Source organism: Pyricularia oryzae, chromosome 4 (assembly GCF_000002495.2).
Source record: "Pyricularia oryzae 70-15 chromosome 4, whole genome shotgun sequence".
Classification (NCBI taxonomy): domain Eukaryota; kingdom Fungi; phylum Ascomycota; class Sordariomycetes; order Magnaporthales; family Pyriculariaceae; genus Pyricularia; species Pyricularia oryzae.
The window spans coordinates 5404867-5425769 of record NC_017851.1 but is presented as its reverse complement, the minus strand read 5'-3'; the positions used below and the strand labels follow the sequence as shown (position 1 = coordinate 5425769).

The window sequence follows — 20903 nt, the reverse complement described above, 5'->3', positions numbered from 1 at the left end:
GCAACGGTGAGGGCCACCACCTCCCTCGAAAGTACTTGCGTAAGAACTGAAGTCGCCAAGGTTGTTATACTTGTCAGAAGGCATGCATGGAAGCACAGATGCGCATCTGGCTGACCGACTTCAGATGGCTGAGTAAAAAGTCGGCCAAGGTTCTCGGGGGTCGGACGAGTCAATCATGCCACCTCCGGCTCTTCCATGATCGCCAAACAAACACAGGTCAAACTCCGTCATCCGGTCTAGCAGTCTTTGCCACGCAAGTCCTTCCGCCTCGTCCGTGCCAAAGGGACACAAGAGGGGGTAGTTGACCAGCTTCAACTTGGCGATGGTCTCGTTGCGCGACAGAGCCTTGGTCACGGCCCTGGTTACGAGGCGCATGTTTTCCAGTCGCAGAAAAGACCTGGGGTCTGAATGGTGGAGAAAATAGTTGGGCTCATAGGGGACGTGGTTGACCTTGGCAGGGAATACTACGTCGATGCGCTCAAGATGCGGGAGTATCCCTTGGTATCCTTCCAACAGCTCCTTTGCCGCTGGGGGCAGACCGCCGCCTGGGTTTGCAACGGCCCAGCATGCATGGCCGCGTAATTTTGCCGAGGCCTCGTGGAGGCACAGGTCGCAAGTGACATCGGCACAGCCTTGGAAATTGATGGTGAGCCGGAGTATTCGGACAAGTGCGCCGTGCTTTCGAGCGGCGCGTTGAGCCAGAGACGACGAGTCTAGGCTGTCCGTCAAGGTGAGACATTTATACAGGTGAGGCAACGCGGCTCGGTGAAGGCATTGGGAGGTGAGGCATAAATTTGCCAGATCTGGCGGTTCAAGCTGATCTAGGACAAGGAATAATATGTCGAGAGGAAGGTGGGAAAGCAGCTGTATTTCGTCGGATATCATGATGAACGGTGGTAGGAGATTCTAGGACGAAAAAAAATGAGATGCACGTGAGAGTGTAACAGACTGGTGACAAGACAATCCAGAAATTGCACACAAGTGAAAAATGTTGCAAAGAACTACTACGACTACCATCGCCTTCAATAGTCTGATAAAATTTCCCACATAGATCCTGGCTTTACGGTCGCAGAAATGCATCAGGTACACACTACTTACGTACCTTGTCTCGATAAGTGTGGGTTGAGAAAGAATCTGGGCCTAGGTCACCCAGGAAACAATGTTGTTGTTTTTGTATAATGTGTGGTGAGGTTTAAGTATAAGCTCCAACATCCACGATGAACCATGAAACTTGGCCGGGATTTTTACTTTGGATGACTCGAGCAAAACTGTATAAAAAGTCGTAGCTAACAAGGAGTATCATAGAAATAGTCGAGAAATAAACACTGAATCGTTCCCATGTTAGCCTGAGATGGCATAAAGTCAATGGCTGAATGAATTGGGAAAATACCAGCAGTATCGCAGGAGGCAAAAATGTAGAGGGATGTGATTGGTTTACTTGTAGATACGGCAGAATTAACTACTCTATACTTCTATAGACTTGGCAGCGGCGGGATGGACGGGGGATCAACGTGGTAAATCGGATAGACTACAGTAAATCGTGATGACAGCTGCTCGTATGAGGACGGCAATGATAACATTCCCCCGCAAGCCATCAAGCCATATCGTCGCAGAGAAATGGAGGCGTAAGTTACCTACTACGGTAAGTGGCTTACACGCCCATGAACAAGGATAAGCGCCCATTCTTTTGACCCACCAGGCACCACTCATTCGACGTGCGGCACGCGATTTCGGAATGCATGCTGACAGGTGCTGGAACGGGTTTACTCTGCTCTGCCAGTCCCAGGACGGACGTCAGCTGCCAAGAAGTACCCGAGGGACCTTGCGTGGCCCAGGTACGATTCGGGTCTTTTTTTTCTTCTTCTATTCTTCACCTATGTTCTTGGCCTTTCTTTTCGTCCCCGATTGTTCGACCTCGCAAACGCGCAGGCTAGTAATCCCGCCAAAGAAGATGATATCATATTCAGGAACACGGGCCCAAGATTGACGGTCATCGGTTAAAGAATAATTGCTTCGGGGCTACGCCATATGATCGAAAGTTCCGACCAAATACCCCGTAGGGAAAATAAACAAAAAAAAAAAACAAGAAGCAAAAAAATGCCATCACCAATTCGCAATGGGCGCAGTGCCACTTCTTCACAAAGGACAAGACAGGAACGAAGTCGTGGATTTGATTGGTGCAGGGCGAACCAGCAAACATGTTTCACAGCCCACGCCAACGAGGGGGTGGGGGCTCTGGGAAGAGGTTGTTACTCAGGGTGCGGCTAAAATAAGGGCTGGCACAGCTGGGTTGCATCTGCATCGCCCCACGCGCTTACTGTCTGGGTACCTTACGTACCCTACCTGTCGATCGATCTTGGGGAACTTGGCAAACCGAAAGACCACACGGAGAGAAAGTCGCAAGGCTCGCTTTTTCGTCATGTTGACTGTTGAGTCTCTGGGGCTTTCACCTAGTAAGGTGCTGATGGAGGCTCAGCCCGGGAGGTGAGATTCCTCTTTGGTTCCTTCTTTGTCATTATATATGAAGCCAGGCAGGCGTCTTTCCAGGTTGTCATTAGGAAGCTTTTGCTATCCAGACAACATTCAACATCTCGACGATTGTAAACAAACCAAAACCAAAAAAAAGACATTACCTATCTGCCTACCCAAACACCAACCATTCGCCTTTTCCAACACTTTAAATTTTTCAGCTCAACATGAAGACGACAGTCTCTCTCCTCATGGCCCTCGCAGCCCTGGCCAACGCGCACAGCTTCTTCCAGCAGCTCGAGCTCAAAAAGGACGGCAACCAGTGGAACATGATGAAAGTCGGCGAGGGCGTCCGCGTGCCAGAGTCCAAAAACTCGCCCATCTGGTTCACCCCTCACAAGTCGTGGGAGTTTCTGCCTTGCAACGGTGGCGACAATGCGCTGAAGAAGACCGACGTCGTGGTCAACGTCAACACCGGAGACGAGATCCACGCCATCTGGCGCCTGCTTCACAACAGCGGAAGCAGCCCGGATGAGATTATCGACAAGAGCCACAAGGGTCCCGTGATCGCCTACATGAAAAAGGTGGAAAACGCCGCCACCGACCCCGGTTCCGGCGACGGCTGGTTCAAGATTCAGCAGGACGGCTGGAAGGATGGTCCCAAGGGGGAGCAGTGGGGTGTCGACCGCTTGAGGAAGAACAAGGGCAAGCAGCAGATTATCATTCCGGATTGCATCGAGCCTGGGTAAGTTTTTTTCTTCTTCTTTTGTTCATTTTGAGCTCTTCTACCTCTGTCGGCATTCATCACTAACAAGATATTCTCTCTGCGACATTAGAAACTACCTACTACGGGCCGAGATCATTGCTCTGCACGAGGCCGCACAAGCAGGGAAAGGCCCGCAATTCTACATGTCATGCGCTCAGCTCAAGGTCAACACCAGACCAGGCTCAAAAGCCACCGTCAAGAAGCCGGCCAAAACCTATGACATGACCAAGGTTTACAACAAGGATGTGCCGGGCCTGACAACCGACATCTACAACACCATCACCAAGTATGAAGTACCAGGAGGGGAGGAGTTCAAGTGTTCGGTCTAAGTTTTGTTTGTGTGGTTGTGGATATATCATCCGATGTTCCTGATCTTTGGGGTTTCCGGCGCATGGTTGGCTGGTTGGTTGCATTGGGTTGGCGTTGGGTGACGGGGCATTTTGTTTGGTTTCAGTCTGAAAAGTTTCTTTCTAGACTAGAATCTAGTCGTGTTTGAACTCGTATAAAACATTTTCTTTTTATTTTGCATCTGATTCTCGTCTTTAATTTTCTTTCCGTGCCAACGTCAGGCACTAGAAAGATGCCAAAAAAGAAACGAGAACAACAAAGCAACTAATGACATAAGAAAAAGAAGCAAAAAAAAAAGAAAAACCCATCAATACGCTAATTTGTCAACTTGAAACTCCTAACGCACTTACACCAGACAAAAGAGGGAAAAAAAGAGCAAATCATCAGTTGGTACCAGCCATCTCATTATGTACCCAAACCCCTCCTCTCACATGCCAGCATGCGTGTGATTATCTCTGACGTAGCACCCAGCCCAACCGACCTGGACCAGGATCGGCTCGTCGTAAAAGTCCTGGAACTTGTCCGTCACGTCGAGCAGGAACTGCGAGCAGTGCTCCGTGTGGCCCCAGCTGGCGCTGATGGTGTCGATGTTGCGCTCCTCGTACAGCATCAGGAACTGCTTCTTCCACAGCTGCACGCAGTGGTTGACGTGGTCGCGCGTGCTGGTGAAGTAGTGGTCGCGGTTGCTCATGGCGTCGATGCCCTGGATGCGCTCCGTGCGGGCCTCGTCGGCGAAGCCCGTCCATGTCTCGTCCTCCTTGTACTCGTCCACCCACTCCTGGTCGCGGCACTGCTCCGGCACCCAGTGGTTGAGCAGTATGTCGTAGTGGCACCCGTTGGCCTTGGCCTCCTCGGTCGACCCGCCGCACTTGATCAGCGTCGCGTCCGAGGTGATGTTGTGCGCCACCCCGCGGCTGCCGCCCGGTAGAGGGGCCGCCAGCTGGTCTGCAAGGGAGTGTGCGCCGCCGTGGTTGTGCGTGGCCATGACGGGCGAGTGCTTGGGCATGCCGACCATTGTGGGTGTTGACGTCGGCATTGATGCCGAGGGCGAGGTTTGCGAGGCAGAGCATTGCTGTGCCGCTCTCGCTAGCCGCGGGTTAGGGATCAAAAAGATCCATAGCAGCGAGGTGAGGATAAACACGAGGGTGTGAGAGATGTATGGAGACAGGCAGTTCCACCGCCGCCTCGATGGACTCTTTTCTGATGGGAACTGCAGGCGCGAAGAGTCTTCGCTGTTGGTGCGGTTGGCCTCGTCGTCCGTGTCCCTGTATTTGGGGAGAAAAGGCTGGTTGTCGTTATCATTGGCCATCTTGAAAGATTTTGAAGCTTCTATGTCTAGATCTAGTGGGTCTCTATGCAAAACCAGTACAAGAGGCAGTTTATTTAAGGATTTAGAGGGTCGATGCAGTGGGTTGGATGATCGATGGTTAAATTTAAGGTCGATGTATGCGCTCTGCAAGCTGGACAACCCGCAGACATTTTTGACAGGCGACAAAGTCTTTTTAAAAGCGACAGGCCTCGATCTCCAAGGTCGATGCCGACATTCACCTTGTTTCGATGGAGATCTTGGGTGGAGTGTTTTGTCGTTTCAACCATCAGACCATGTCTCAAGTTTCAGGAGGAGCTGGCCCCTAGCACGCTCGGTGAAGCCCCTGACAAGCGCGGAAACCCAGGCTGCCAGGCACCTCAGGGGCCGCCAGCTGGGATCAGAACACCAGAAACTTACCACATCGTTACCAAACAGGCAAAGGTCCTTGGACCTCAGTTTCATCTGATGGGCTTGCTCGAGGAAATTAGAGTATGCCAATCGCATCGCAGTATTCTTGTAAACTATCCTATGTTGCTGGGAAGCGCTGTATCGAAAGCATATTGTTTTCGTGCCTGTCTGATGAAAATCACACACCGTACTTGTCAGTCTCAAATTTGTCAACTTCTATTGGTGAACCGAGCAACCAACCACAACAGGTACAGAAAATAGCCGAACAACTGTGTAGATTGGCAACCAACAGAACACAATTGATGCAGCACAATTGATAAATGAGTATTAAGCCCATGTCAGTCAATATGTCAAAAAAAGCAAAAACGACAAAAAGGAAGTGAATGAACCTTGAAAGGTTCCGGCGAGATTCGAACTCGCGATTTGAGGAGCAGAGGCATTTCAAAACCTCACGTGCTAACCACTACACTACGGAACCGTTGAGGTGACTTGGAGCAACTATCCCATTATTATCACAGGGAGCCAAGCTTCGACGTGAGCAGCTTGTCTAGGATACCATCAGTTCACAACCTGTTAGTGTAAACAGAGAAACTGAGCACTTAGTCCCTCACCATGCATTGTTCTTTGACAACAGTTTGTTCCACGAGGTGGAGTATTGCTACTCATTACTAGCGTAACCCTCCCTGTTGGTCCTCACATTCAAAACCGTTTCTCCCGAATGTGATGCTTCGCCCTCGTCAAGTAAGCAGTCCTCAATCGAAAGTCGATATCAGTATGCACGTCCTCGTGCTCCATAGGCCCTTCATGCCGCCTCCGTCAATATCGACTGCGTCGTACTTGAGCGGGGAGAGCCGCTGTAGTGAGACCCACGTGGTTGTCACATCAACCGTCTAATCGGTAACCCGGCAATTTCATCCATATGCACACATGTGCCGTAGTCCAAAGGCAGACGCGTCCGGATCCATGTTGATTCATCCCAATTCATGCCTGACAGCGGCGAAAAGCCCTGTCCCGAGAGCCTCATGCTGTTCCACAAATGTAATTATTGCTACATGCAGAGCTCCGGAAACATTCGGTAAGTTCGGAGAAAACCATCTCTCGGGGCCAGGCATTTGACTGAACACGAATTGTTTTCTTCGGCCAAGCACCACAACGCCCAGTCGTCCTGGGCATGACAACGGTGTACGGCGAGCGCAATACTGATTCGGGTGTCGAGGCTCCACCCTTGTGCTAATGACTTAGTACCCGGACGTCAAGATGCCGCTCTGTGCTGTGATTGTCCGGCAATCCTATGGTCGCAAATCCAGATAGCTATCATGGCAAGCCCTTGGGAACCGAAGGAAAGAATGATGGATTCTGAATTCGTTCACGGTTTCGCTTGGCCATCTCAATCTGGCGTTTCTTATCAATGCGCTGGTTGTAAAAGCTTCTACAAAAGACCAAAAAAAAGCGAGTCAGGAGTGCATTCAAGTAAGTGCGCAGACGATAAGGAACAGACCTTGCAAGCGCAAACACGCGCGGTTCTTCATCGGCAGACGACACAGCTGTAGCAGCGGTTGGTGAAGCTTCTTTTGCCTTGTCTTCAGGCTTTGGCGTTTCCTCCTTCTTGCTATCAGGCTGTGCCTTGTCCTTATCTTGCTCCTTTTGGTCCTTGTCTTTCCCCTTGTCGTCCTTTTCAGCTTTTGCCTTTTGCTTCTCGGCGTATTCTTTCTTGACCCGCTCCACCTCCTCATCCAGCTCCTTTTTTTTCTTGGCCTCCGCCTCTGCCTTTAGCCGCGCCTCGATGGCAGCATGATCAATGATCGGTGTCGCAAAGTTCTTGTCCTTGAGGTGAATGGCGCACACGTAAAAGAAGTCCTGCTTCTCTGGAGTGATGAGCACGCTGGTGGTGGGCTTGTAGCAAATGTTGCACCCTTTGGAAGCTGTGTCGGCCACCTTTCGGTGGGTATACACGTTGGGAAAAGGAGAGGACGACATCTTGCGGGATAAACGGACAACCTGAGAGGTGGGCTAATTTGGAAGCCCTGCAGTTGTGATATGAGCGGTGACGGCAAGGCGAAGACGCGAATACGTCGTAGAAACAGATGATGTTGACGACGGCCCAAGTGAATGAATTAGGCAGCGACGATAAGCCATGGATGGAGGCCAGACGGAAGTGCCCCGCTTTGCGACGAGACCATCATTTCGCGGTGCCAAAGAGATGCAGTCAATATTCCCCGTAAGGTACCTCTTAAGCCTTGATCGCGGGGTAGCTTTTCTCCAAGTCCCTGGACCCTGGGCAAATATCCAGAATCCCACGCAGACCCGGCAGTTTGCAGCAATCATTGGCCAATTAAGCGTGAGTCAGCCAGCCAGGGTCAAAAAAGTTTTGGGGACTTGATGGATATGCCCGCCATGGCATGACGTTTCTAATGCTGGTGAATTTTTCTTGACTTTTTTTTTTTTGTTCTTTATTAAGACTCATCACATTTGCTGGAACTGTGACTCAACAAAAAGAGAAGGGATACAAGTACAGCAGAATAAATACCCAAAGTCTTGGTAGTACCTTCTTTCCATCACAAACACCAAGACAAAATGGCTGAACTACCGTCACACGAAAAAAAGGCAAACATGCTCTGGGGCGGGCGCTTCACAGGTGGCCTGGACCCGCTCATGGTGGCATACAACGAGAGTATCTACTTCGATAAGAACCTGTACCGCCAGGACATCGCTGGAAGCATCGCCTTTGCGCGAGCAAACAGCAAAGCCGGTGTCATCACACAGGCCGAGTTCGAACAGATTGAGAAGGGTTTGCTCGAGGTTCAGAAGGAGTGGGAGGCTGGTACCTTTAAGATTGTGCCGGGTGCAGATGAGTGAGTTGGTGATCCTCCATCTCGGCGCTTTGACTCCCAAGTCGCTAACGATTTGACCTTCTCAGGGACATTCACACTGCCAACGAACGACGACTAGGCGAGATCATTGGCAAGGATGTTGCCGGCAAGCTTCACACAGGCCGCTCGCGCAACGAGCAGGTGGTCACCGACATGCGCATGTGGCTGCGCGACGAACTGCGCAAGATCGAGTCGTACCTCGTCAGCTTCCTGACCGTCACCGCCGCCCGTGCCGAGCGGGAGATCGACCTGGTCATGCCTGGATACACACACCTTCAGCGCGCCCAGCCCATCCGCTGGAGCCACTGGATGTTGTCTTATGGACTCGTCTTCGCCTCCGACCTCGAGCGCCTGAGGGAGGTGATCAAGCGGGTCAACCGCTCACCTCTGGGCTGCGGTGCGCTGGCCGGCAACCCGTTCGGTATCGACCGCGAGATGATGGCCAAGGAGTTGGGCTTTGATGGCCTCATGTGGAACTCAATGGGAGCCGTTGCCGACCGTGACTTTGTCGCCGAGACTCTGCAGTGGGGTGCCATGTTGATGCAACACATCAGCCGATGGGCTGAGGATCTGATCATCTACTCGACGGCCGAGTTCGGCTTTGTGCGCCTGGCCGATGCCTACTCGACCGGCAGCAGCTTGATGCCGCAGAAGAAGAACCCGGACAGCCTGGAGCTGCTGCGGGGCAAGAGCGGGCGTGCCTTTGGCCACATGGCTGGCTTCATGATGGTTCAAAAGGGCCTCCCGAGTACCTACAACAAGGATCTCCAGGAGAGCATTGAGCCAATGCTGGACCACGTCCGCACCGTCTCGGACAGCATACAGATCGCCGAGGGCGTGCTTGCCACTCTGGAGGCGCGGGGCGACAAGATGCAGGCCGCATTGGACCCGTTCATGCTGGCCACCGATGTGGCTGACTATCTGGTGCGCAAGGGCGTGCCTTTCCGTGAGACGCACCACATCTCTGGAAGGTGCGTGGCGCTGTCGGAGCAGACGGGTGTGCCGATGGACAAGCTCACGTACGAGCAGCTGCGGGAGATTGACGAGCGATTTGAGCCCGATATTGCCGAGTCGTTTGACTACGACAAGAGCGTGGAGATGAGGTCTGCCAAGGGCGGCACCTGCAAAGAGGCTGTGATGGAGCAGGTCAAGGTGTTGAGGAAGATGCTGGAGTGAAAACTGGTGATGTTCTAGACGACTGATGATGAATGAAGAGGTGGGAGTATACCTCTCCTGATAGACCACCCTGACGCCAGGGCCCGCTTGAACCGCCTTGTTTGTGTTGCTAGAAGCTGCACTCTAACACGAGGAGCTGGTCTTGGTTATTGAATGTTCACACGCGAACTGGGAGGGGTTGAACCGTCATGTTCCAAGTTCAAGTCGAACTTTGTTACATGTTGCAGTCCTGATTCTTTTTAGATTTGTACTGTACAAGAAAACCAGCTTTCGAAATGTCCTACTAGTTCTAGTTCAAGGCGAAATTACGAGTAATATTGTGCTGCCCGTCGGCTGTTCACAAGACCCCAAAAGCAGCCTAACTCGAATTACGTCATCTCAGGGGTTGCGTCGGTTGGTCACAGCAACGATCTGAATTGACTGACACGAAAATTCTGGACCCAATTAACGCGTCCCATGTCGAACTTTCCTGACAAACACCATCCACAAACAAACCTTCAGCGACATCAACACCGAGCGTCCCCCTTTTCCTTGGGCTTGAACCTATTCATAACAGCGATTCATATTGGTTGACTTGGCCTGAATAGTTTCTTTTTTCAAGACCTTTTTTTTCTTTGCGTCCAGCGCATTACCAAGTCCTTGCCGATCAAGGGTCTACGGTTACCATGTCGCAACTGGACACCGAAAAGTTGGGGCTCGTTTTCCAGTCCCGCCCAGACATTCTCAATGGGATAAAGGAAGCTGCCGGTAGGTACAGCCCAACGAAACCTGCGAGTGTTGTAGCTAATATGATTATTTGTTGTGCTCGGCAAACAGACAGCCCCGCCCGGGTCGATCTATTCAACAACATCGCCGCTTTTGTTCTGGAGCAGCTCACCGCAGACGCCGCAGACCAACCAGTCTCGAAAAGACGCCGAGTCGATGTGGATCAGACCAACGGGACACCAAACGGTAATGCCAAGACAGAGGGAACATCATCAACAGACGTCGTCGCGGAGGCTGCTGCCGAGGAGCTGCAGCTCGAGATCAAGGACATCTCCGTGTCGATCCCTCAACGCAAAAAGTACAACCTGTGCCTCACGAAGCACTTCATATTCGCGCGGACCAACGCGGACCCAAAACCAGTTGCAGGCATGGTTTGGCGGTGGGAGGATATAGGTATGTGCACTTGTGGCGCAGCTAGGACCCCTGAGTCGGTTATGGTAGGCGAATGACAGTGACTAACGCCCCTCTATCCTTTAGAGCACGTCTTCTTCCTCCCGGTACCAGAAAAGACACAGCAGCAGTTCAACTACGTCTTCCTCCCGCGCGGCACGTATCTCCCAGCATCCAACAACCAGAGCACCACTGGCGCAAAACCACAACAACCTTCCACATCTGCAGCAGCAGAACCACTTCTCTTCACAATCCCACAGGCTGCCCCGAAACCAGGCAGTCTCGCCGGCAAGGTCGCTGCCCAGGCCCAGGTCGCCGCCGACAGCTACAGCAGCCTGGTGAACTGGGCCGTGCCTCAGTTCCTGCGCGCCGCCGCCACCCGGCTGGGGCTCTCCTCGCCCGTGGAGATTGTCGCGTCGGACCCGAAGCAGTTTGCCAGCGCGGTACGACAATCTCACCGGCCCAGCGAGAAGGCTGTGCACGTCAAGGCGTTCCGGGGCAGCAAGGACGGGTACCTGTTTTTCCTCCGGACGGGAATCCTTTGGGGCTTCAAGAAGCCGCTCGTGTTTCTGCCTCTCGACCGCATCGTCTCGGTCAGCTACACGAGCGTCCTGCAGCGGACGTTCAACATGGTGGTCGAGGTGGACGTCGGGGACGGCGCCACCGAGGAGCTCGAGTTCAGCATGCTGGATCAGGAGGACTATGGCGGCATCAATCAGGACTACGTGCACAAGTACAACCTGCAGGACCGGAGCATGGCGGAGCAGAGGAAGGCAAAGAGGGAGCTGGCGGAGAATGCCAAGAAGGGCGGTGCCGGGGCGGCGGCGGGTGAAGATGGCGAGAACGCGGCAGACGATGGCGATACAAACATGGGCGAGCTGCAGAAGGCGGAAATGGAGGAGGAGCAACGCCTGCAGGACGAAGAGGATGAAGACGAGGAAGACTACGATCCCGGTAGCGATGGAGACAGCGAGGGAGAAGGGACGAGCAGCGAAGAGGAAGATGGCGACGGAGATGGTGGTGGTGACGATGACGATGATGACGACGACGAGGGAGAAGATGATTTATGATGGGGAATTCTTGGAGAGCATGTGTGACGATAGTACTAGGGCGTTGGAGTTTCTGGCTGACGATGAATATTTGCGTAGGTACATCAGGGTGGCATGGGACACATGTAAGAAAACGATCGTGTGCGTCTTTATTAAGGGCCGCGGGGGCCAGAACTGGCGACGCTGAACATACAAAAGAGAATCTTCCCCATTACCCTGCCCGTTCCAAGCAGGCAGACCACAGACATACGACAACAAGCGGGCCCTCCTTGCCAATAATCATTTCAGTCAATCGCCAGACCCACCAGAGTATCACACTACTTCCGACCGACCATCGTCCAAGTGTTGATGGGCTCAGAGGTACTGTAGACGGTGCTGTAAACCGTCACATAGACCCAGGACGTGGTGCAAAAGACAGAGGTGCTGCTGGAGGCGGGCAGGGCAGCGGCGTCGGTGCTGGAAGGCGCGCCAGACTCCATCTCGGTGCCTATGGGTAAAACCGACCAGTCGGAGCTGATGGGCGTCGGAACGATTGTGGGCAGGGGGAAGATGCCGTCGCTGGACGGGGTGACGGCGCCGGCTGCATCGCTTGTCGGAAACCAGTCAAAGGACGAGGACGTGGTATCCAGGCCCAGCGAATAGGAAGAAGAGGTCGAAGATGGCACAATGTCGGTGCAGGTCCAGTAGGTCCCGCACTCGGTCACCTCTGAGGCGATGGTGCCGCCGAGCGGGGTGCTAAAGGTCAAAATGCACTCGTGGTAGGAGAAGCAGGGGCCTTGTCTGGTGGACGTCGACGTGTACTCGAAACTTGGCTCGTAGGTCGTCAGTGGAGCGGTTTCGGTGACGGGTGCAGTTGCCGTGACTTCGGGGACTGTAGGGAGACCCGGGTTGCCAATGGCCGTGGACAAGGCGGCCGATGTCTCGTCGGTGGGTGCCAATGGACTGTCCCAGAACACGGTGCTCGAGAGGGTGATGGTGTCGCCCCAAGAGTCAGTTGTGGTTTTTGTTCTGACCTCGCACTCGAGCATTGTATCCAAGAACACATCATAGCATGTCGAGTACGACCGTGTCGTCATGGGGTCCGTAAACACCGACGTCTCAACTCCCCAGTCGATGCTTGTAGAGGTATTCGGGACGTCTGTCATCACCTCGGTGGGCGGCAGCAGAAAAGTCGCATCGCTGGTGGGGAGAGCCCCCGACGTTGCTGTTGTGGTCGGCCAGCTTGGAGTCCACATGGCCGATGTGCTGGCTGGCAACGGCACCGGGGTTGGCCTCGAGGTGCATGTGTCCCAGGACGGGCGGCTGCATTTTCCGGTCAGGTTTTCTGCAGTTGCGTTGCTGGACTGGACGTCGGAGCCGCAATCCGAGTAGGGGGCGAGTTTCAACAGCTTCTGGTCTGGCTGGTAGAGAGCTGGATAGGAGGGGGGAATGATTAATACTCAATGTCATGAGCTGGGAGTCTTGACGAGATGAGCAAGACGAGCAAGATGGCATGGAACAAACTCACCGACAAGAGCGCGCAGGAAGCTGTCTCCAAGAACCGAGAATCCAATGCTGTCGGCGTCACCAACCAGCCCCAAGTAGCACTGGCCTCCCATGGGGACGTTGCGCCAGATGAACTCGCGCATGGGAATATTGACAACGACGTCACCAAAGGCAAAGTCCACAGTCTCGGCCGACCCGGCATAGTGACAACTGACCTTCCACATCTGCGTGTACGGGTCGAAGCGGGTGCCGGGTATCATGGCAGCAGTCCGGTTGGCGGCCGCAAAGGGCAGGTGGGCAATTGTGCTGCCGGTGTCGACGAGGGTGGGAGTCACAAAGTCCGCCTCGGTGGCCGGTGTCGACTTACAAGAGCCTTTGGAGGTCACGCCCATGTAGGTCAGATTGACCGAGTAGCTGCCAGGATGTGATGAGTTGAGTCAAACTGGCTTGCACAGGGAACCGGTGGAGGGAAAAAAAAAACTCACTGCAGTACCGAGGCAAAAGGTCCCTCATCATCTAGCATCTGGATCGACTTGAGTGGACCAAAGTACTTTCTGGTGTCCACGCCACCGAGGACAATCTCTCCTGACGAAAGCAGCGCATGTCAGAAGGAGATAAAAGAAAAAGTCAAGCCAACACCAAGGGTGGAATCACGAACCATTTGGTGATGCATTGGGTCCAAGACTGACACTGAAATCCTTGGAGTCAATCTTGCCTTGTCCTTGAAGCTCATCCATAAAGACACTGTCGTATCCCAGCCCAAGGATACCCGAGTCCATGGCATACGAATATGTCGCCACACCGAACTGGACATTTTCAGCGGAAAGTCCTATGTTGCCGAAGCATCGCCGCAAAACCATCAGTTTTACCCCTGGAATATTTCACCACATACACAACAACTCACCTGCGATGGAGACGGTGTCCCTCATGTACCAGCCCTCGACCGTTCCAGAGCCGTAGATGATCGAGAACTCAGAAGACAGATTTTGGGCCGTTATCGACTGGGAGCTGTTGTAGCTCCCCGACGCCACACAGATTGCCTGGTGAGACATGCCGATGCACTGCGGATTGAGCCATGTCTGATCCGAGCCCGTGTCAAAGATGACGCTGATGTTCTGCGGCGGGGTGCCGACCGTCACGTCCACCATGTACTCGTAGCCATCAAAGATGTTGCTGAGGTTGGTCCGTGGGAACGTCCCATTGGGGCTCTGGAAGTAGTGCTTGACGTGCGGCTGCGGCGGCTGGCCGTGGGTGTTGCGGATGTTGGCCAGTCTTCGCTGCGCAGAAGGCATCTCCATGCGACGAAGGGGTGCTTTGATGACATGAGGGGCTGGTGAAGATGCTGCTTGGAGGTTCTTTGGCCTTGGAGAGCATGCTGCCAGGCTTGAGAAGCCCGCAAGGGCGAGGACCTTGAGGAACTGCATCGGCTATGTTTAAAACGAGAGAAACGGGCTGAGTGCTATCGCCCCAGAGTGATGTTATGTCCCAGCAAAAGAGAGGATAGCGACACAGCTAGAGGCGGTGATGATCCGACAAACTCTCATGGCCATGTCTGAGACGTTCTCTTATATCACGAAAGCACTTGTACGTCTATGACCATTTGCCTTCCCTCGTCCCCCCCTGGTTTTCCACCTCCCGTCTCTTGGACCTGGCTGTGACCCCTTCGGCCCGTGTCAGTTTCGGCATTTCCATCAATGTCACATCGGGAGCTGTGAATTTGACCATTGTGCTTCATGGAGACGCGAAGCTCGACTATTGTGCAACAGAAGAGCAAAATATCTCAAGATCTCACCGAAGATCGGTAACTCCAAAACGAAGGGATACAAGCTTGTTGCTCATGATAGACAAGCTCGACTAATGGCGTCGTTCTGCTCTCGGAGTATTTTCCTAGGCCGCTGTGAAGAATAAGCTCCAAGACTCTTTTTCCCCATGCCCAGCATGCTAGGTCCGGAGACTATCTGGAGTTAAGCATTATCTCCATGATGCATTCATTGGAATATTGTGAGCTGACAGAACATCCCCACCGCGACCGCGATAGCACTAATGATATGATTGCTTGGACCAAATCTGTCATATATGTCAATCGGCTGCCCTTGCCGAGAGACCTGTGAGATCACGTCGATAGACGAGGACGAACAACCCAGCAAGTCGTCACGTTACTCAGTCGATGCAGCCTGCCGACGGATCCAAGATGACAGCAGGTCCTCGCACAAGTGGACATTACATCGGTCTTTTTGGGGGACCTTCGCTTCGTATTTAATCAAGTCTCCCGTTTTGGTCTCGCATTCTCCTGTCAAATTGGAAAATGGTAACCATGCGAGATGGGTCAAGGAACCGAGGGGATTTCCTTGGTGTCACGACAGCCGGATTTGACAAACAGAACGTGTACAACAATGTTGATGGTTTCGTGATTGAGTTTGCAAAGATGCAGCGGCAAAAGGTGACCGTTGCCCATGATATCTGTGAAAGATTAGTATACAATGCAGTAGCTTCATGCTAAACGAAATCAACCCAGGCGGCGATCAACATGAAGAATCGATTTGTCAGCTGGCGCTACACAGGTGCATTTTCGCCAGGTAGCGACGCCAGCTTGGCCAGATAGCTGTATTGGTAAGCCGTGAGCGAAAGCGGTTCCGTCCCTGCAGCATGAGCAAGGTCTGGCACCTTATAACCGTCAACGACCCACTTAAGCTTACCACCCTGAGCGGTTGATCCGCCATCCAAAGTTGCAGCCGGTCAGCAAAAGGGCTCGCAAGTCGACAGAGTCAAGCCTTGTAATAGGAGAAAAGGGTCTTGCCAAGGCATTCCACCCTGTAACTATTTATTCGGATATGTGATCATGAGGAATTTAAAGCCGTCAACAAAACCTGCCTCTATGGGTTAGCCTGGGCAGTAATACGGAGCTAAGGAGTGTATATACGAGGGGTTCTAGGTGAATGAACATAGTGCGTCACTAAAGTACAGTCCCGCCACAGCGTAAAGAGCGACTCTGTCTACCCCGCATTTCCTTGGCTTGTGAAGAATATACGCAGAACTCGATTTGACTCCGCACTGGTAGTCTCTATGATGCGTCCCGAGCCCCTCGACGGTGTTTGGGAATTGACCGTGGCCCGAAACATATATATAACAGGTGTCACCAACCATAAAATCCCATCACTGTCTAGCTTTTATCAACCCAACATACCTTGAACTCGAAACCCACTCTTCACATAGTGATTTCGCAGTAACATAACCAAATCGACCCCCCAACTACCTACCGGCTGACACAGAGGCAATGGCACCACCAGCTCAAATTCCCACCCGCCGTATGGGCAAGGACGGACCCGAGGTTGCATGCATCGGCTTCGGCTTGATGGGTCTCAGTTTCGGCTACGGCGCTGTCGAGTAGGTGTTGCCTTCATTCATCCGCTTCTGGTCACTGTAATTCCTCGTCTTTCCTGCAGCTCTTCTGACGCTTTCATGCAGATCAGAGGAAGAGCGCTTCAAGGTGCTTGATCGTGCTTGGGAGATTGGCGCCACCAACTGGGACACGGCCGACATCTATGGCGACTCGGAAGATTTGGTTGGCAAATGGTTCAAAATGCACCCGGAAAGACGCAAGGACATCTTTCTCGCCACCAAGTTTGGAGTCACTGGAACCATAGAAAACCTCAGTGCGAACAGCTCGCCTGAATACTGTCGCCAAGCTTCTCGACGTAGTTTCGAGCGTCTTGGGGTTGACTACGTCGACTTGTACTACGTGCATCGACTGACCGAATCCGTCCCGGTCGAAAAGACCATCGAGGCAATGGCAGAGCTGGTCAAGGAGGGCAAGGTCAAGTACCTGGGCATGTCTGAGTGCTCGTCCTCTTCAGTTCGCCGGGCCCACAAGGTTCACCCCATCGCTGCAGTCCAGGTCGAGTACAACCCGTGGGACCTGGCTATCGAAGGAGATGAGGGTACCAACCTCCTGGCGACCTGCCGTGAACTTGGTATCTCAGTCGTCGCCTACTCGCCCTTCAGCCGTGGTCTGTTGACAGGCGCCCTCAAGTCGCGCGAGGACTTCAATGACCCTACCGACTGCCGCCTGTTCCTCCCCCGCTACAGTGAAGAAAACTTCCCCAAGAACTTGGAGCTTGTGGCTGAGATCGAGAAGATTGCAAAGGAGAAGGGTTGTACTTCTGGTCAGCTCGTTCTGGCATGGCTGCTGGCGCAAGGGAACGAAATCATCCCTATCCCGGGGACCAAGAGGATCAAGTTCTTGGAAGAGAACACGGCTGCTGCTCACGTGAAGCTTACAGCCGAGGAGGAGAAGAAGATTCGTAATTTGGTTGACAAGGCGAACATCCAGGGCGACAGAGGTGCTTTTATCAACTCATATGGCGACACTGTTGAGCTATAAATGCGATCAAGATCCAGGCCGTGGGGTCTAGTTCCAGGCTAGAGCGAGAACTAAACTAGGTAGCAAACTAGGCTAGAGTCAGTTAAAACGCGGCTGTTCCCATTTCTACCTACAGACACAAACACAAATGGAACATCCAATTCGATAATTCATGGTGGACGGACGAATGCGTCGCTGCGATAAACTCATTAAGTTGACCCAGACGCCTGTGCTAGACGGTTAAACGTAAGCATGCCACTCAGCATGCGTCAAAGTAGCATTTGGACGATTTGCGTATTGATGGCAAGTCGCCGCATTGCAGGCGTGCGTGGTGTCTTGCGCGAGCTTAGTGAGCCCTTTGTCTGTGCGATCCAGTTGTGAATCTGCATCAAGTAGAGCGTTTGCGCCCTGGAATTTGAGCTGATTGGCAAGGTACAGTACTAAAACATGTCAGTACCTTGGGAGTACTTGAACCTAGAAAACCTGGACTACCTACCTGTGAGTAAGGTGTAAAGCTGGCTAAAAATCACTGTCTCATTCTCATAGACCCCGGAAACTTGCGTCATACACTGAGAAGAGGCTGGGGCCCGGTTGGCTAATAATGAGTTAACATGGACCCCAAATTAACCAATTCCGCCCAGGATGTCGCTTGCAGTGGAAAACTTGGCTCCCGCCCATCTGCCGTTGATTCGTTCTTGGCAACCCGTTACAACTTTATGCAACGGCGCCCCAACTTCCATGACAGACAGCCGACGGAGGATGCACCGAGACTGGAAGATACATTGCAAGGTAGGAAGGTGCCTATTGCGCATGCGCATGCGCTGACGGTGCGGCCAGTTTTCATCTAACTGCTTAAGGTAAATTGCTCGGACAAAAGACCCGGACTGCTTTCTGTGAAGATTGTCACGCCTCGGCAATTTAGAGGAGACGCATAAATCCCGGGCGCACAAAGCTTCGCCTTTTCGTGCATCCACTTTCAATGTACCTGATGGGCACCTACCTTAAGCGGAAGAGTATACCTACAACGTAAGGTAGTAAGTCCAGGTGAACTGGGATCTTCGGGTCATATAGCTCCTTCCTGAATAGGTGTGTTCGTCGTCCCAATCACATCGTCTCAACCATGCGGCTTTCTTTTCTTACCCACGTACCTATCTTTTCTTCCTTTTCCTCGCTCCACCTCTTTCTCACCTTTTCTTCCCTTGACTTTCTGCTTTTAACCACAGATTCCCGCGCCCGAGGTAGAAGCTAGCCGCACGCTTTTCCAACCTCAACTAGGTACCTACCTACCTACCTATATTTTGGTTGGCCTCTTTCGCGTCAACGTTGCACCTAGAACTGCCAATCCTCGGCACGGCTATTTTCTCAAGATGACGTTGTCTGCACTCTCTTTGGGCGCGTTTGCCTTGTTTTCTGCTCTCCCAGTCAACTCTGCCGCCGTTGCGCCACAGTCAGTCTCTTATGATGGCTACAAGGTGTTTCGAGTTTCTGTGGGAGACAATGTGGACAAGGTGAACGGCATAGTAAACCGCCTTGCTTTGCAGACATGGAAGGGAGCCCCAAGGGCCAACGCCATGGCAGACATTGTCGTCCCGCCGAGCCAAGTCGATAGCTTCCAGAAAGAGATCGACGGCATGCAAGCAATTACCATGCACTCCAACCTGGGCGAGTCAATCGCAAACGAATCTTCTTTCCAGACCTACGCCGGTAAGCTCCCAGCTAGCTATTGATCGCCACCCACCAGCATATATATATATACTGACTCGAACACCTCACCCTACCTGCAGCGGGTTCAGCCAATAGCAGCTGGTTCAACGACTACCACTCATATGCGGATCACCTCAAGTTCATAGGCGACCTGCAAGCCAACTTCCCCAACAATGCTGAAGTTGTCGTAGCTGGCCAGTCACTCCAGGGCAACAACATCACGGGTATCCACCTGTTTGGCAGCGGCGGTCGCGATGCAGCCAAGCCGGCTGTCGTCTTACACGGCACCGTGCATGCACGCGAGTGGATCACCACCATGGTTGTTGAATACCACGCCTACACGCTGCTGACGTCCCAGGACAACGAGACACGCTCGTTCCTCGAGAAGTACGACTTTTACATCTTCCCGGTCGTCAACCCCGATGGATTCATCTACACGCAAACAACAGATCGTATGTGGCGCAAGAACAGGCAGACGACCCAGGGTAGTCGCTGCCTGGGTCACGACATCAACCGCAACTGGGCCTTCAAGTGGGATGTAAGGGGAGGAGCATCTACTGATCCTTGCGCCCAGGACTTCAAGGGCCGAGCAGCGGCCGATGCTCCTGAGACGGTTGTGCTGGCCAACTGGTTGAAGGAAACCAAGCAACGCCAAGGAGTGAAGCTTTTTATCGACGTCCACAGCTACTCGCAGCTCTTCATGACCCCATACGGCTACTCGTGCGATGCCGTGGCAGCCAAAGACACGGAACTACAGTCGCTAGCCAAGGGTGCGGTCGCCGCGATCAAGGATGTGCATGGTGTGTCCTTTAAGTATGGACCGATCTGCAAAACCATCTATCAGGCGACCGGTAGCAGCGTGGACTATGTCAACGATGTGATAGGGGCCGATTACGTCTTTACCACGGAGCTGAGGGACACTGGCGACAATGGTTTCATCTTGCCAAAGGAACAGATTGTGCCGAGCGGCGAGGAAGCATGGGCCGGGCTGAGATACCTGCTTATAAACATGAGGTGATCAGGGATGAAGTTGATGGGATGAGACGGGGGGCTATTTGTTTAGTTTGCATTAAAAATAGCAGATTTGCAGCATTAGACAGTGCTAACAAACACGCATTTTCGATCCGATTGCGAGAGTTGCTAGCTGACATGGCGACAGTGTTGCGAGCGGTCCTGATGTTAAGCGCAAGGTTGTCGCCAATGCCTAATTCAAGCTCAAACACGCCCCGATCCCGATGTGTGGAATGATCCGCTCCGCCGAAATCAGGACACCAAAACATGGCCCCGTGCCGTCTTTTTACCGTTCGGCCCATCCCGATCGCTTGCTTGCAAACTTGCACAAATGCCAGTCAACACTATGTAAAGGTTACTTGCGCCAATCGTAACCCTTTCAAGACAGATTCGTTGCCATGGCTCTCAAACTGTGGAACAGATGTTGCGCTCCCGAGACCTCTATTCAGCTTGCAACGCAAGGTTGCGTGCTTCAATAATGTCCGAGATCTTGGTTTCCCCGCAGCCTCAATGCTAGCAGACAGACAATAGACGTCTTTGGATGTGGTCAATTCGCAGGCAGGCTGCCCTTGCTTTGGAATTTGTTCTCTGAATCGTTAACTTTCTATACCCTTATTGAGTGATGGTCGGGCTGACAGTCTCCAGCAACTGAGCAGCAAAGCTATCCGTTCACTATGGTATCGGGATTGTTTTGCGCGCATGCTCCAGGCATACTCGGCAACCTCAAATACCTCGGCGTGGAGACTGCCGTGAAAAGAAGACCACCATAACGTCGTCAGTGCCGGAGATTTCG

The 20903-nt window shown here is 52.8% G+C and overlaps 9 protein-coding genes and 1 non-coding gene across 10 annotated transcripts; 5 read left to right on the top strand and 5 right to left on the bottom strand.

Moving 5' to 3' along the window:
- Positions 1-120: 120 nt before the first annotated feature.
- Positions 121-885, bottom strand: MGG_09708 (uncharacterized protein; the record flags this gene model as incomplete). Its single annotated transcript, XM_003717595.1, has 1 exon — positions 121-885. One exon carries the CDS (start codon positions 883-885, stop codon positions 121-123), a length of 765 nt encoding a protein of 254 aa, XP_003717643.1.
- A 1012-nt stretch (positions 886-1897) lies between these two features.
- On the top strand, positions 1898-3744 carry MGG_09709 (endoglucanase II). The gene is made up of 2 exons (XM_003717594.1): positions 1898-3214; positions 3306-3744. Exons 1-2 carry the CDS (start codon positions 2697-2699, stop codon positions 3562-3564), a joined length of 777 nt encoding a protein of 258 aa, XP_003717642.1. The 5' UTR covers positions 1898-2696; the 3' UTR covers positions 3565-3744.
- MGG_09710 (uncharacterized protein) lies at positions 3726-5244 on the bottom strand. Its single transcript, XM_003717593.1, has one exon. It carries the CDS (start codon positions 4890-4892, stop codon positions 4011-4013), a length of 882 nt encoding a protein of 293 aa, XP_003717641.1. The 5' UTR covers positions 4893-5244; the 3' UTR covers positions 3726-4010.
- A 451-nt stretch (positions 5245-5695) lies between these two features.
- MGG_20221 lies at positions 5696-5778 on the bottom strand. The gene has a single exon. It is a non-coding gene; the product is annotated as a tRNA-Gln (tRNA).
- A 124-nt stretch (positions 5779-5902) lies between these two features.
- Positions 5903-7582, bottom strand: MGG_09711 (uncharacterized protein). Its single transcript, XM_003717592.1, has 2 exons — positions 6799-7582; positions 5903-6729 (listed from the first exon to the last, which is right to left on the bottom strand). The coding sequence occupies exons 1-2, from the start codon at positions 7275-7277 to the stop codon at positions 6615-6617; spliced, it is 594 nt and encodes a 197-aa protein (XP_003717640.1). The 5' UTR covers positions 7278-7582; the 3' UTR covers positions 5903-6614.
- A 121-nt stretch (positions 7583-7703) lies between these two features.
- On the top strand, positions 7704-9697 carry MGG_17278 (argininosuccinate lyase). The gene is made up of 2 exons (XM_003717591.1): positions 7704-8152; positions 8218-9697. The coding sequence occupies exons 1-2, from the start codon at positions 7875-7877 to the stop codon at positions 9344-9346; spliced, it is 1407 nt and encodes a 468-aa protein (XP_003717639.1). The 5' UTR covers positions 7704-7874; the 3' UTR covers positions 9347-9697.
- Positions 9546-15556, top strand: MGG_17277 (histone chaperone RTT106). Its single transcript, XM_003717590.1, has 3 exons — positions 9546-10093; positions 10163-10504; positions 10589-15556. Exons 1-3 carry the CDS (start codon positions 10012-10014, stop codon positions 11569-11571), a joined length of 1407 nt encoding a protein of 468 aa, XP_003717638.1. The 5' UTR covers positions 9546-10011; the 3' UTR covers positions 11572-15556.
- Positions 11594-15622, bottom strand: MGG_09714 (saccharopepsin). The gene is made up of 5 exons (XM_003717589.1): positions 13940-15622; positions 13694-13864; positions 13521-13620; positions 13058-13449; positions 11594-12961 (listed from the first exon to the last, which is right to left on the bottom strand). Exons 1-5 carry the CDS (start codon positions 14457-14459, stop codon positions 11868-11870), a joined length of 2277 nt encoding a protein of 758 aa, XP_003717637.1. The 5' UTR covers positions 14460-15622; the 3' UTR covers positions 11594-11867.
- Positions 15623-16042: 420 nt separating this feature from the next.
- MGG_09715 (aldo-keto reductase yakc) lies at positions 16043-17616 on the top strand. The gene is made up of 2 exons (XM_003717588.1): positions 16043-16419; positions 16501-17616. The coding sequence occupies exons 1-2, from the start codon at positions 16310-16312 to the stop codon at positions 17414-17416; spliced, it is 1026 nt and encodes a 341-aa protein (XP_003717636.1). The 5' UTR covers positions 16043-16309; the 3' UTR covers positions 17417-17616.
- Positions 17617-18046: 430 nt separating this feature from the next.
- MGG_09716 (carboxypeptidase A2) lies at positions 18047-20227 on the top strand. The gene is made up of 3 exons (XM_003717587.1): positions 18047-18481; positions 18638-19099; positions 19180-20227. Exons 2-3 carry the CDS (start codon positions 18763-18765, stop codon positions 20115-20117), a joined length of 1275 nt encoding a protein of 424 aa, XP_003717635.1. The 5' UTR covers positions 18047-18481; positions 18638-18762; the 3' UTR covers positions 20118-20227.
- Positions 20228-20903: the final 676 nt, after the last annotated feature.